At 30.2% G+C, this 15,810-nt stretch overlaps 1 protein-coding gene across 6 annotated transcripts in view; it reads left to right on the forward strand.

Annotated features, from left to right (window-relative positions):
- LOC145311750 (uncharacterized) overlaps nucleotides 1-15,810 on the forward strand; it is a 71,118-nt gene that overhangs the window by 34,402 nt on the left and 20,906 nt on the right. For all 6 annotated transcript variants that reach the window (XM_080150730.1, XM_080150738.1, XM_080150745.1 and 3 more), the window contains exons 4-6: nucleotides 3,990-4,024; nucleotides 8,361-8,429; nucleotides 14,514-14,552. In XM_080150730.1, the coding sequence (XP_080006856.1) occupies nucleotides 3,990-4,024; nucleotides 8,361-8,429; nucleotides 14,514-14,552 (143 nt within the window). The remainder of the gene's footprint in view (nucleotides 1-3,989; nucleotides 4,025-8,360; nucleotides 8,430-14,513; nucleotides 14,553-15,810) is intronic.

Consider the following 15,810-nt stretch of genomic DNA (forward strand, 5'->3'; position numbering starts at 1 on the left):
TTTCAACAATTATGGTCATGTGATCAAAATTTGAATTTTCCTTCTACTATTGCCCCCTCTGGGGGCGAAGTAGGTGGAAATTTAAATTTTTGTCACTTGACCTTAATATTGGTGAAATAATTTTGAATGACCTTTCTTGTATAAGCAATATTAATAAAATATGATACTTGGTTTTGTCTCATTCTCTACCTTTTTCTTAAATTCAAAAAAGTCTATCAAAAAATTTACATCATCTAAGGGTGAACAATAAATATCTCTGTCTATTTTTCTCTATATTTCTTCCCCCTCCCCCCTCCCTCACTTTTCTGTCTATTTCCTTCTCTCTCTCCTCCTCTTTTGTACGTTCATTTATACAATAGAGATAACCTAGAGACAGCACAAGGGAATTTTGTTTACATTATGTATCAGCTATAAATTGTTGAATATCTTACGTTAAAGCTTTCCTTGGGTGAAATATTTGAAGAAAATATTTCTTCCATCATATAATGTGAAGCGTATGACACAACATACAATAAGTTAGTTATAAATAATTTAATTTCTTATAATAAAGTTATCTTTCTAAAAATTATATCATTGCAAAATTTAGTTGCAAATAATGTTGCCTATAGGGCTGTATTTCATATACAATAAAAAGTGAACAAAGGTTTCTTTTTAAGAAAAAAATGGGGTCAGATTGACCATCTATGTCTAATGTTTATACCCACATCAAATATTAAATTATAACAATGTACAGTAGAGTGGATCAATTTTGGACATTGAATTTGTAATCAACATCTACAGTTTAAACGTCATATAAGAAACCTAAATATAAAAAAATTATTTTGTCCTTGAGGGGAAATGGGGGGAAGGTGTTTCCATGCATTAAAAATTTTAGAAGTTTATTCTGGAGGTGCAACTTTTTTTCTTTCAAAGTATTGCTTTATGCATCTTTTTGAATTTGTCTTGTTAATTGATATAAGAATATCAAATTGGTTTTAAAAGATATTCATCCAAGCATGAAAAATCTTAAATTAAATGTAAAATCTCTTGGTTTTTAAATTTATTTATGGATTTTTCTTGCTAGGATCAATAGTTTTAAAAACAGATTTTTTATTCTTATTCTACTCTTCAAGACAAAATTGGGAAGGTGCATAAAGCTATACTTTGAAAGAAAAATAATTGCCCCCCCCAAAAAAAAAAAAAAAAAATTCTCCCCACAAGTGTCTTTCTAAAAGTTTACATGCATCAGCGAGCCTCCCCATTATTCAAAATATTTTCTTTTCATTTTTTGGTCTCTTATATGATGTTCAGGCAGAAAGTGTATGTAGCACATTTAAAATTAGAAAATCATTGAAAATCAAGCCACTCTAATGTACAGCATTTATTTCTTCAATTCCACAGTACAAAATTATTCCTGTATTTAAATTTAACATATCATATAGGAAAAAATATTCTTGTATTTAAAATTAAAAATCATGTTGGAATTTTTTTTACAATTTTTAAATTTTTTAATAATGTACAGCAAATTATTTCCTTTTTATCTCATGTTTTGAAATTTATAAGATAGTTAGAATAAATTACAGAAATAATGAAAGATTTAAAGAAGAGAGCGTCAGGGGGGGGGGTCGAGGGGGGTTTCCCCCCTCAGGAGAGGGGGGGTTGAGGGGGGTCTCCCCCCTCAGAAAAAGCTTGGGCTTAAATCTTCAACAAATAAAGAAAACAAAATTATTTTAAAAATTTCTTTTTTATGTTGAATATTATTATTTTTTGACACTTGATTTTGAATGACAAAAAATGTTGAAATAAATATTACCCACTGTATGAAATGTTAAATTAGAAATCAATAATGATGTTGGAAAATTTATTCTCATTTTATACTCTGAAAAAAGGAATTGACAAAAAATAATAATTTTTATTCCAAACTTTTAAAACAGCATGCCTATTTCTTATTGGTTGACACTCAAATTAAAATAAAATAATGAATATTATTTCAAGACCAGAAATAAATTTGAAATAAATAATTTTCTTTCCCCTATATTTTTTATTCCAAAATGCCAAGAATTAATTTTGAAATAAAATAATTTTCTTTCCAATATTTTTATTCCTTTTTCTTATTGGACGTCATTTTGTGTCCAATGAGAGACTAGTGTTTAAATATTTTAAAGCTTATTACAGCATTTATTTTGAATATGATAATAGCAACATTCTCACATTAAATGTGATAAAAGTCATTCTTACATAAAAATTGGGATGTCTGTCTGTATGTTTGTACAGAAGGATCTCGCTAACAGCTGAACTGATATGATCATGCTTTACAGTGTACCTTCTCATAGGTCCAAGGAAGGTGTATAACTATTTTGAGGGGGAGAAATCGTTCCAAACCCCCACAAATCTTTCAACTTTTTCTTATATGACTAAAATTGAGGGTGGGGGAGGGTAGACATATACAACACCACCCTAGAGGCCCTTTAGGGGCGTAGCCGCTAGTATAGCCATATATTGCCAAATACTATTTCCTTTTCCACTTTTTCTCAAAAAGAGGTCCATCCATATAAGTATATCTCCTGGGATCTAACTAATGAATTTTTAAGCCAAATTTCCTTTCTATTTATCCCTGAAAAAAAACATCTAAATGTCACTTTATAATTTATCAGTCCTATAATTTAATAATATTTCTTCCTTTTGACATTTTCCAAGCTTAAGAAACTGAAAAAATATGTTTATTCATTGCTACTGAAAAATTATTATAGCATCTTATAGAACCAAAAATTCTGCAACCTTAACCCCTTAGAAGTTGTTTTAATCTGCATTTTAATTTGATTTATTATACTATATCCAAAGTGGGAAACACTGAATTTCTCACTTCTTTAAAACTGAATTACAAAAACACCACTTGATTGTTTGTTGCCATCTTCTCAAATTTGCATGACTCGGGTCGTGTGACAAACATTTGCGCGCGGAATGTCAAAACATTTCAAAAAGTTGCGCGGCATTTCACAATTAGAGGGTGCTACAAAGAAACACGTTTCGAGGATTTTCTTACTCTTTAAAAAGCAAGCTTAGATTTAGATGCTTTTATTGACATATGCACTGCACAATCACATCGCATTTGAACATAACTAAGGTTTTAAAGGGAATATAATAAGTTAACACAAAATTTGCCACAGCTATTAAAAATTGACGTCATTTAATATTTTTGACTGGTGTTCTCAAAATTGTAGCAATACTCTTAAATGAATGAAAAAGTATTCCAGAAGTTTTTGTATTTCTTAATAATTTTTTTCATCAAATATGACATTAATTTAAAATTTAGTGATAACAAATCAAACTCTGAATAATTGTTTCTTTTTACATAAAAATCATTTATTATTTCATTGCCCATGTAAAGCGCTTCAGCCTCAAGAAGCTCTTTTGAACCTAAATCAATATTTCAACATTTCAAAAACATCTTTAACTCTTAAAAAAAGGACAAGAGTTAGAAACCCATACCCCAACCCCCTCCAACACCAATATTGTGCAAACCCCTAGCAACAAAAGTTTGAATGAATTATGACATTTACACTAATTCTCTCACAATCAATAAAAAAAAGTAAAAACTTGCATTTTTTGGACAGTTTAATTAATAAAAACTTCAAGTGTTGATTTGTAATTTGTCAACTGATGAGAAAATTTGAATAACTTTGTCAAAGCTTAACAAGGTATTTTCATTCAATAGTAGCAAAGTTATGTAAACAAATAAAATTAAAATCCGAATCATGGAAAGAAAACGAAGTAGCGAGTTTCGTCGTATTTTTACAGTAGCTTAGTGACTAGGGAATTCGACCCTAGTCTCAAGGGCAGGGTGAAGGAGGTCAGAAAAAATAGGCTAAAACCATCCAAAGACATGTATAAGGTCTCCCTTAAAAAGAATTCAAAGTTTCCGAGATTTTTAGCTTCATTCAGAAAAAAAACCTTACTACTTTATAGTATAGGATTAATTCTCTTGCATGATATTCTATTTTTTATTTCAGACCCTGTGCTTTGGACGTGAAAATTGCATCAAATTCAGGAATTTTTAACTACTATAAATAAATTAATTACTATGACATAGTCGTCAAATAGCTAATCAAAGTCTTAACGATTCGCATGTTTTATAAATCAGTCAACAACTGCGCTACAAGAACGATAATGTTTATTAGTTGCATAGCTATGTTATTACTTTCCTTTTTCTTATTGTTTCACTTTATAGTAGCGTAGCTACTCTATGATTCACTTTATCTGTCCGTTAGTCAGTCCGTAACGCTATTTCGGAAATGTGATTTTCTCGTCTACTATATAAGATAGACAGATGAAACTTTTAGTGAAGCTTTGTATAGCACATGCGCATCTAACTTATACACTTTTTTGTCCGTCTGTTTGTCAGTCATGTTATAAAAGATGTAATTGTTTCTTTCATTGCTATTAGATCTGGACATCTGCTCTTTAACTCACTTTGTTAGTTTGTGCTTTGCTACTTATGGATGTTGTCATCCTTGTTCTTCATGTAAAGTGACTTATTTGAAATCTTAGATTTAGCATTACCGATAGACAGGCGGACCAACAAATAAGAAAAACCTATATAGAACTTTATAAAGCATTTTTACAAAATAAGTTAAAGTTTCTAAAGAAAAAAAATACATTTTTCTATTGATTAATTTATTTTGTTAATTATAGATAATTTTTCTTTCCTCTCTCTTTGGTTTTATGCTCTGATACTTAACTAAATAAACAAATACAATATTAGATTAATCATTTTTAGAAAACAAGGAAATTTTTGCACATGAGTAGCTCAGAAATAACAAGCTAACAAATATTTTAAATTGAAAATTATTTTTAAAAGCGAAGCTTTTCTATAATTAGGGTCGGTCCGTCCGTCCGTCCGTCCGTCCGTCACGGATAGCTTTTTTCGTTAATTTAGACATGTTAGAATTGTCCTATCAATTTCAAATGTTGCATGGTGATTCCTTTAGTAGTTAGGTACGATTTAGAAAGCGTAGCAACTCTATAATCATTACCAAAATGTCCGTACGTCCATTTTAATCATGTTAATTTTTTACTTTTTTAAATAGCTTTTTTCGTTAATTTAGGCATGTTAGAATTGTCCTATCGATTTCAAATTTTGCATGGTGATTCCTGTAATAGTTAGGTACGAGTTAGAAAGCGTAGCAACTCTATAATCATTACCAGAATGTCCGTACGTCCATTTTAAACATGTTGATTTTTTTTACATTTTTAACAACCAATTTGTATGTGATCTAATTATCCGATTGGTCTGATTTTTGGTATACTGATTCCTGGGACAACAAAGTGCAATATTATAAGCGAAACAACTCTATAATCAAGTCCTAAAAATGTAAGTATGTCCATAATCATTATCCTGTATTAAGCAGTTTTTCAACAAATTAACTTACAATTTTGCTTTGACTCTTATACATTTGCATTCTGATTATTCAGTTCTGACATTATACAAGTGTTAATGTCCGTTTGTCCTACCGTTTCAGAGCTTCGCTTTTATGGATGTTGTCATCCTTGTTTTTAAGTAACGGGATCTGTGTGTATGTGTGTCTGTCTAAACCGAAGGATCTCACTAAGCACTAAACCGATATGGTTCTCCTTTATAGGGTAGATTCTCAAAGGTCATGGGAAGGTTAATAAGAGAAATCAGAAATAGAAAAAGTCCCACCCAACACTGAAGTTTACAGATGTCGCCAATAATTAACTCGTAATTTAATTTAACCTGAAAAGCCAAAAAAATTGGGCAATATGGGAAAAGAAATGGGGTGGCTGGTTTTAGGATTTTAGGAACGTGGATTGGAAAAAATATTTTTTTCTTAAAAATGTGTGCTTTTAGCCATCGAACCTAATTTTAGAGTAGCTTCAGTACTAATCTGCACAATTTTTATAAATGAATTTATTTTTACAATATTTATTATACTTGCTTTTTCCTTTAATAGAGATCTTTAAAACGATATAAATCTTAAGATAAGGTTTTACTTTTAGTAATGTACTGAAATTTTGAGTAACATACATAGCACAAAAAAAACGACAATAAGTGTAGTACAGAAATAAGAAACACACCCATACTGTTTACATGGCTTTAAAGTAGAGATCTTATTCTTGTGGTATGAATAAATTTATGTACATTGTGAAACCCCCAAAGAAGACAAACAAAATTACCCCTACTGTAGATAACAATAATTTGTTGAAATGTTTGGACACGGCTTGTTTGAAATAACCAATCAATATTTTTTAAAAGTACTCATATTTTTAAGTTAACAAATTAAGATCGTTTTTAAACAACTTTATATAAGTAATTAAAATTCAAATGTTTCCTCCCTTCCTTGTAATGGAATTAATGTAATTAAATTGCACAAGTAAATACAGTAAAAAAAGGAACTTCAACTAAGTTTAGGTGACATATCCCTGCTATAGCTAAATACTCCTATTGCTTTGATTTTTAAACGGGAAAAAATCCAATTATAACTTCGTCATTTATACCACAGTGACTTTTGATAATTTTGCACTATAAATACAGGGATATATATATGAAAGATAAACAAATCTTCCACTCAATGTTTGATTTCCCTGTGGGGTCTAGAGAAAACACTTAGTAAATAAGTGGATAAAAGTCAGAATACTTGAGTTTTGTGGGAAGATCATTGTAAGTTGTGGTTATGCCTGCTAAGATCTCGTAAAGTGCAGGAACAATCATTCCACAATTTTGGTTTAGGGCACGTTTAATGCTATTTGATAGCATGAGCTTCATATGAAAAAATTACCTCTCCACAAAAAAAATCTTTTTTAAAAAAACTAAAATGAAAGTGGGGGTACATCTCAAATGCTACCCCCTCTTGTGGTGAAAGCTTTATTGGCTAAGGGGAAGCAAATTATTTATCTTTACTTGACCAATCCCTTTTCCCCAGTTTTTCGCGGATTACCTACTGTTCGGGATTTTTTACACAGATGCGTTGTGTGACATTTGATAAAAGTCAGGGATCTAAAGGGATAAGGCAATTGCCGATAAATTGATGTACAACCCCATAAATTACACAAAGTTACCCCTTCTTCTAATTACAATTAGTGTTTGAAAGTTTGGACACTCAGCCTAACGAAACAACCAATCAATATTCAACATTAGTCCCCAAAGTAGGTAAGTCAATAAATAAGAACACGTTATTATAAAACCTTGGGGACCAAGTTTAACAAGATCCTATTGTCCCCTTGCTTCCTGATAAAAGTAGAGTTGCTTCAATATTATTTTCTTTCTCAGATTTTTAAAAAAGAAATATGTATTATATTTGTCAGGATTGCTTCGAAGCCGATTAATATTCGGTGGATTAGAACTGGATCTCAACCACACTAAAAAATTTTGTATAGCATTGAGTTGCCTACATTTTTTTACGAATGAAGAACCCCACTCTTAACAATTGAAAGTAAAGGTGTTATATAATATTTAATTTGATTATTTATCGCATCGTATTAAAGGCAACTTTCCGTTATGAAAATAATAAGATTAATTCAAGATTTGTTAAACCAAAGGGGCCTATTACAACTGGTATTAATTTCATGATTTTTATTTTAATATTTGTGGAAAATTGGCTTAAATACGATGCCATAAACGATTTTTCAGCTCGGATGAGAACCGGTTCTAATCCAGCGGATAATAATCGGTTCCAAATCAATACTAGAAATGTATTATTTTTTTTATAATAGCGAATTATAAAAAGGATAGAAATAAAATTCTTAAAAATCAAGCACCATTAAATCATTGATGTGAAAAATGCATTGAGCAAATATACTTTTGTAAAGTGGCTAGTCTATACCTTACTTTGTCTGTCAGACAATTATCAGTCTAGATATGGAAACTTTTTTTTGACAAATATACTTATGTTATGATATTTTGATTAATTGATTTTATGTACAAAATTATCCTTGTTTTATATTTGTTTTGAGTTGTTATAAAACAGACTTAAAATTTTCTTTCAATTAAATAAGAAAAAGAAACAAAATATTGATTTTTTAGTAAAAAATGTGGACTGCAAAAAAATCTTATAAAAGCTTAATATAACCTTTTTTCTTTATTATTAGCGTAACTACTGTACAATTATATTTATTTACAAGTTGAGCTGTCAACTCTTTTACTCAGTTTATGTTGTCCTTTAAGATCTACTTCTTAATCTACCTACTTAACCGATTAAGTTCTCCATTATATGGATGCTTCATATAATTCCAATGATAATTTGGGCTTTTCAATTTTAAGTGAATGTCTTAGAATGGTTTTAAGCTAATTTTCTACTACCTTCTCCTTTATAACCCCTAGATGCTAGAGGCACAACCGCAAGTAGTTAAAAATGTTGTTTAACCAGTCACTTTTCCTCAACGATGTCCAGATGTATCCTATTCACCAAATGTCCCTCCATGAAATCTTGCAGGTGAGTGCTACATTTTAGTTCAATTTGTGTACAACAGATGTCTCTTTTAAAAATATCCCTCTAAGAAATCTTGCAGGTCAGTAGTACATTTTAGTTCAATTTATATACAAGAGATGTCTATATAAAAATCTTTTGGTAGATTTTTTTAAAAACCCAATTTGTGCTCAAATTTTGCAATAACGTTGTAGATTTTATATTTTTAAACAAGAATTGTAAAGTATGTAAATAACATTTTTTATGTTTATACATTTTGATAAATTTCAAAATTTTCATTTACCCCTGTGGTTTACAGAAAGTTTTCCACTGATGTGAAAATGACCTTTAAAAATAAAAAAATCTTTGGTTAAATTTATCTTTTTTTTTAAACCCTTAATTTACAATGATAATGTATAGAAAAGCATAATATTTTAGAATCAACAAGTAAAACTCTATGTACGCCACTGACGCATGCACTCTTATTGTAGATAGATTCGCTTCAAAGATAATAATGGAGGGGATTAATACGCGATTAACTTTAAATACTATGGATAATATCATTAAAAACTCACAACTGACTTTATTGCATTATAATGAGCCCCTAAAGTCTCGTTAAATTCCAAAAATTGTCTAAAAACGTATCTTTATAACTCAAAAGAAGATATAAAAATAGGATTTAAGGAAACAAAAATTGCCCAAAATAATGATAGACAGCTTTCCGCGAATATTAAATGATTCAAATCAGTTTTGTTAGCCCGGAAGGGCCGAAGGCCCGATCTAACAAAACTAGTATTAATTTTGTGATTTTTATTTTGATATTCGTAGAAAATTGTTTGTAAAACGACGCTATGCGTGATTTTTCAGTATAGCTGAGAACCGGTTCTAATCCAACGGACAATAAGCCATAATGGAAGATAATTTCTTTCTCCCTACATCCCTGTTGTAAAATAGAGAAGAGTTTTTAATTGACTTTTCAAGTCTGTTGATGTTTTAACAACAAAGGATATTCTTACAGTTAAATTTTTTTTAATAAAATTAAGTTCTATTGTAAATTATTGTCATAAGTTAAAGATTTCGATAACTACTGAACCTTTTGAGTTCTCCTTTTAGGCGAAGCTTAACATGGTTCCAGGATAGTTATAGGCCATTTTAAATTATTAGTGGCTCTTTTCTATAGTGGTAAAAAGAAGCCTTTAAATGCTATGGGCGCACGTCAAATAGTATCAAAGATTTTAATTATGTATTACTATTAAGGTCGAATCGCTTTTAGAATACCCTAATATTTTTTGTTTAAGTTACAAAAAGTACGTTTTGTGCAATTTTATAAAAAAGACATTATTTTATGTTAAAAGAATGAGTTTCTTTTTAAGACAGGCTGCCATTTTACCAAGCATCATTACATTTATAGATTAAGTTTTTTCGTGATTTTCTTGTTTTTTAAGTCTTAGGTTCCCTTAACCTATAACACAAAGTAATAAGGTTTTTGTTTAGGTATTCTTTAGTTAAGATCTCGCTAAGCCCCTAAAAGATACAGTCAAGTGGTTTTAGGATATTTTTCGGTCACTATATTTTAGTTTTATTTAAGAAGTAAGCTTTCATGATTTTCTTGTTATATAGTCCTTAGGCTCCCATACTAGATACAAAACGCAATTACAGATCACATTTTTAACGTGCAAAGTAATTTTAGTAGCGAAGCTTATCTATAGGTTTTCATGTCTGTCTGTTATTCATCCTCTCTGTCTTTCTGTCTTTCAATTTGTAATCTTCAGGGGCTTTCGAATCATACTTTTTTTTAAAAATTCACTTTCCTTCATCCCCCTATTACTTGACATTCCTTAAATTCATCCCACCTCTTTCAATGGCCGTATAGTTTGATTATTTAATTTTCAGTTTTCTATATTTGCATGTTACAAATATGCACATCCTTGTTTTTGTTTTAATAGCTTAAAAGCTTGTCTTCTCATAGGGTGTGGTATATTACATTGGAGTAAGAAAATTTAGACACATTTATTTATATTCCATTCTGTCTATTTAGAATCAGGGATCTAAAGGGATAAGACAATGGCCGATAAGTTGATATACATCCCTTATAATTAAGGATTGGAACGTTTGGACACACAACTAAATGAACCAACCAATCAAAATTCAATAAAAGTCCCCAAGTTTTTTTTTCTGATTTAGAAAAACAATAGTTAAAACAATCTGTTGATAACAATATAAGCAAACAAATCTAAAAAAAAAAATTAAAATGTTTGACTTTGTCTAAATAAAGAAAAAAAATTTCTATTGATTATTTGTTTTCAACTTGAGAGAAGGAAAATTGGTGGATATTCCTTACATTTTGTCTAATTTTACTAAAAAGATGATTTTGAATTTTACGGCTCGGCTTTTTTGGGGGATTATTACAGATTTTTTTGTGGTACATTTTCCTCATTTTGAAGGAAATTAGGTAAAAGTTCTAATGATCATTTAATGTTTCTTTAATTTGAATTTCAACATAATTTACTTTTTGTTTGTTTTTTTGGTTACAAAAACGTTTATTTATTGATACTGTTTTATAAAATTCGCCACCAGCATCTAGGGGCTTCATCCAAAGAGGTGATAGAAGTCCTGTATAGTATATATATCGTTCTTCAAGCTTTATGGAGATATTATCAACATTTACCCTAACAATTAAACATTTGACAAATCATTATTATTATTGCATGTAATTTTTTGGGGAGGAGGGGTTCTTTTTTTTAGGAGTGCTTTGCTCCAGTGTGTTGGGTGGGTTCTCAGACGGACGGACAGACATCATTATTCTTTGTATTACAGATACAAGAATGGTTACTAAGTACTAAGAATGGCAACTATAAAGAGAATATTATTTCTAAAGGACCTTCACACAACTCCAATTATAGAAAATCCTTACTTTAAAATTATTAAAGCATTTGATTGGGAGGAGGAGTTTTTTCTCCTTGATTGATTTACAATCAGATTTTTATCTGCAATGATTTTTAATACTTTTACTTTCTCATCATAATCAGGGTTCTGAAGGGAAAAGACAATGGCCGATAAATTGATGTGCAAACCCCAATAATGATGCACAAAATTACAATTAGTGGTTTAAACGTTGAAAAGATTTTCGAGTATGACTTTGAACCCGATTAATATCCGCAGGATTAGAACCAGCTTTCATCCTTACTGAAAAAACAGACAATTTTTCACGAATATGATATACAAAATTACTAGTGGTTGGAACGTTTGGACAACCAAATGAACCAACCAATCAAAGTCCCAAAAGTTGTTAAGCTAACAAATAAAAAACGTTATTATAATACTTTAGGGACTAGTGTAATAAACAGCCTATTGTCCTCTCTCTCTCTCTCTCTCTGACCCTCCCCACTCATGAGTAATATCCTGTGAAGGATTATGATGCTGAGAGATAGGGGACTATAGGCTGTTTATTACACTAGTCCCTAAAGTAATTAATTTTTTCCCTGCCTTAAATATTATGTCAAAATAATTTTATACATGGATAATACAATGGAATATATTTAGTTAAAATTTTGATTAGTTTCGTTAATCCTTTACTTACCAAATGTTTAGCTAAACAGTTTTTGAAATTTTGTAAGACCCAAAATGATTATTCTTTACAGTGAAGCTTTTCGTAGTTTTTTCCACTATTTTGAGGGAAGGTACTATCACCGTCCCAATAAAAACTTCCCCTAGAAAAAAATAAATCAAAAGTGGAAAGGGTCGACTTGCCTATTCCCCCCTCCTAAGAGACCTCTAGGGGCGAAACCACTAATATATATATTACCATGTTTTCAAAATATATTAAAACCGCTGTCTGTTAATAATCAGAATGAGGTAGATATTTAATTCACTCTAGGCAAGTGCAGGTTTTAAGCTATTTGTTGAATAGTTAGATAATCAATAAGAATATCCATATTAGTTTAACCATTAGGGTAAAATAATAGAGAGGGAAGGGGTTAAGTAACTGTACGTGTCGACCCTGTGGACCCTGTGCTGACTCTCAACTGGGCCTTTGAATATCAGGCAAGTCGATACAAAATAGCAGAAAGCAATTTTATAGCAGACGAAAAAGAACCCTGAGACAGGGGCCAGGTAGTTGTCTGGGTTATATATTTATGTTTATTACATTTATTGATTTATTCCAGTTAAAAGTTTTATGTTAAACCGATTGCATGAAGAGTAGTTTTGCAACCAAAATACAGAAAAATTACAGATAAATTGCAGGTCTTTAAATGGTATCTTTTTGTCTAAAATCTTTAAATTAAATAATTTTAAAAGCCAATTCTGACTAATTTTACATTAAAATGATATCAATTTCTATAAGATAAAGGGATTACAAATTAATAAAATATTTATTTTTTAAAAATATCGGTGTCCAAAATTCTAATTACGTCTTCTCATTCGTTGGCTTAAACACATTGTTGACTCTTATCAAATCTTGATTGGTAGGTACAAACTAAGTGTCATTATTTTTCAATCGATAATTTTAATCTACAGAACGGGGCAATTAAAATTTGTATATCATTATCGGGGTTGTACATCAATTGATCGTCCATACCTCAAGATCTATTCAATAGTTATTTATCGCCTCGTATTGTAGACAGCTTTCTGAAAATAGTAAAATAAATAATTATAAGATTAATACTTTCCCCCCCCCCCCGGTCCAACAAAACTGGTATTAAGTTTATAATTTTATGTAAATATTCGTGGAAAACTGGCTGTCACTCGAGGGTTTACGTGATATTTCAGTATGGCTGAGACCCGGTTTTAATCCACCGGATATTAATCGGTTTCGAAGCCACACTAGAAAAAATATAATTCAATATTGGGCATAAAGTTAGTTTTGCAAAAAAAACTAGCTTTAAAAGCTGATCCATTTCTTCCATAAATGTGCACAGACAAATTATGCAATTTTTAGACACGCGTTTGCATGGATAGATATTAAGATTCTGTTAAAATTCATTAAGTTATTGGATCGATATATTTGGAGAATGAGCATTTATAAGCACTTTATAGTACCTATAAAAAAGGGGAAAAATTTATAAAATTTAAAAGTATCCCGAATGTCGTCATAGTGCATTTTTGTCCGGAACTAACTAGGTTATACTGTTATATAAACAACCAAGTCCCTGTCAAAATTATGTGGTTATTAGGTCAATATAAGTATGTGGTCATAATGTCATTAAAATTTGATTATGTCGATGTCATATTACCCATGACAACTTGTGGACATAAAACAATCAAATGTTACCAAATTCCCAAAAGTTTTAAAATAGTTCGACTTTAGATTTTTCATGATTATTATCCGTTCCCTTTAAAAATCAGAAATGAAAATAAATGGGTCTAAATGGTGTAAAATTATCCGTAACAAATGTAAGTGCACGAGAAATAAATATTTAGATACATTAAACATTTAATGCTGTTTCTAATAAGCACAACGAAATATAATTTCAAAAGCAGTGCAACAAAAAATTTTTTTGTAACTAAAGCAGCTTATAGTGCCTATTTAAAAATGACGTCAAACTGACTATTTTACCATTGGTCAACTACGATGTATACTGGCCTATCATTGGTCATTTTTATTGTATGAGGTCAGTTTTTTTTATAAGGAACTTATTAAGCTGCTTCATGGTCACTGAAATAAAGATGGGTTGGGAAGGAAATTATGCTATAAATATTAATTCTCTCATTTGTAAGCTCAAAACATTGGGCACTTTATCAAATCTTAATTAGTTAGTACAAACTAGCAGTGTCCAAACTCTTTGACCAATAATTTTAATCTACAGAAGGGGTAATTTTTTTTACATCATTGAGTATGTATATTTTAATATATCGTCCATTGTCTTTTCAAACCATGTTGCCTAGTCTATCTCAGGGATCTTTTCAGGACAAAGGACGATAAATTGACAAAATAACCCTATCTGTATATTATAATTATTGGTTGAAGAGTATGGTCATTGCTAATTTGAACCAAACAATTAAGATTCCTTAGAAAATAGGTTTAAAAAACAGACAACCTTAGAAGATCTTCTTTGCAGGCAACGAATAATAAAATTAAAACGTAATAAATAATCTTTTTTTTTATTTCAGTGGATGTGTAAGTGGACCTGCCTTCCCAAGAATAACCAGGCAAAAAACAAATACTTTTAAATTAGTAAAATTAATCCAACGCAAATATAGTTAAAAGCAATGCATTTCTTTAATTTGTGTTGGTCCGTCTGTTCGTTTGTCAGCAACGTATAGCAGTTATCGTTAATTTTTAGAAAGCGTAGCAACAGATTTTATATTTAGTTTAGACTTACAAATCAATATTCTGACACCTACAAGTGTTCGTCCTTGTCCAACCTCTGATTTTAAAGCTTCGCTTCTATTGATTATGTCATCCTTGTTTTAAATTCAATTAATGAAAAATGAAAAAGGAATAGGTTTGAAAAAAGTTAAAGTAATTTTACTAATTATTTTTCTCCTAAGCATAAGATTTTTGTAAAGGAGGTTAAAATTGTGTTATAATAATTTTTTATGGCATAATTCTTGTTTTTATATAAAGTCAGAACTTGATTTAATTTTTTTATGATTAAAAATAAATTGAGTCACCCACGTAAAAAGATATTTAGATATAGACTTAATAAAATTAATAGTAACACAAAATCATATTATAAAAAGACGCGCCTATTTTTCATTTTCCTATATTCTTCAATATATTTTTTGGGATAAACACAGAAACAATTTACTAATATATATTACTATAAATACCTTACCTAGTAAGGGCTGGGTTCTCCTTCACCTTTAAGTGAGCATCATCCACTTTTAATGGGACGAGAAGGTTAAGTAACATCCAACAGACAACCAACCCTTTCATTGCATACCCTTTGTCTAAGAACTCCTATTTGTGTATGGTAATGAGTTGCGCCAGTTTATTGGCTTAGGCATTCCCTCCTATAACAATTTACCGAACGACAAACCGACAAATTGACATGCAAACGAATATTTTTTAATTGTTCTCAATTTTAGAGTATAAAGCCAGTAAAATATTTTTGTAACCACCATATTATGAGGCCTCGCCACTTTTTGAGACAAGTTAATTACATTTTTATGTATTTTTCATGTTCATAGACGTGCTAGCTAGCTGTACACGTTAGACAAAAACTGATACAATTTTTATTTTTTGGTTTTAAGATCAAATGTTAAAGGGACACTTTGAGCTTTTGAAATAGTGCATAATATGTGCGTCGATAATGTTTTAGCATTGCTTTAAGTTTTCGTGTCTGTTTGTCCTTCTGTCTGTATGTACATGATGTTCGTTTCTCTATTCACTATAATTTTTAGTAGCGAAGCTACTCTATAATTCGAAATGTCCGTCCGTCTGTCCGATCGTCTGTTTAGTGTT

This window comes from Acartia tonsa, chromosome 1 (assembly GCF_053477335.1).
Source record: "Acartia tonsa isolate MP-2025a chromosome 1, ASM5347733v1, whole genome shotgun sequence".
Taxonomy (NCBI): Eukaryota; Metazoa; Arthropoda; class Copepoda; order Calanoida; family Acartiidae; genus Acartia; species Acartia tonsa.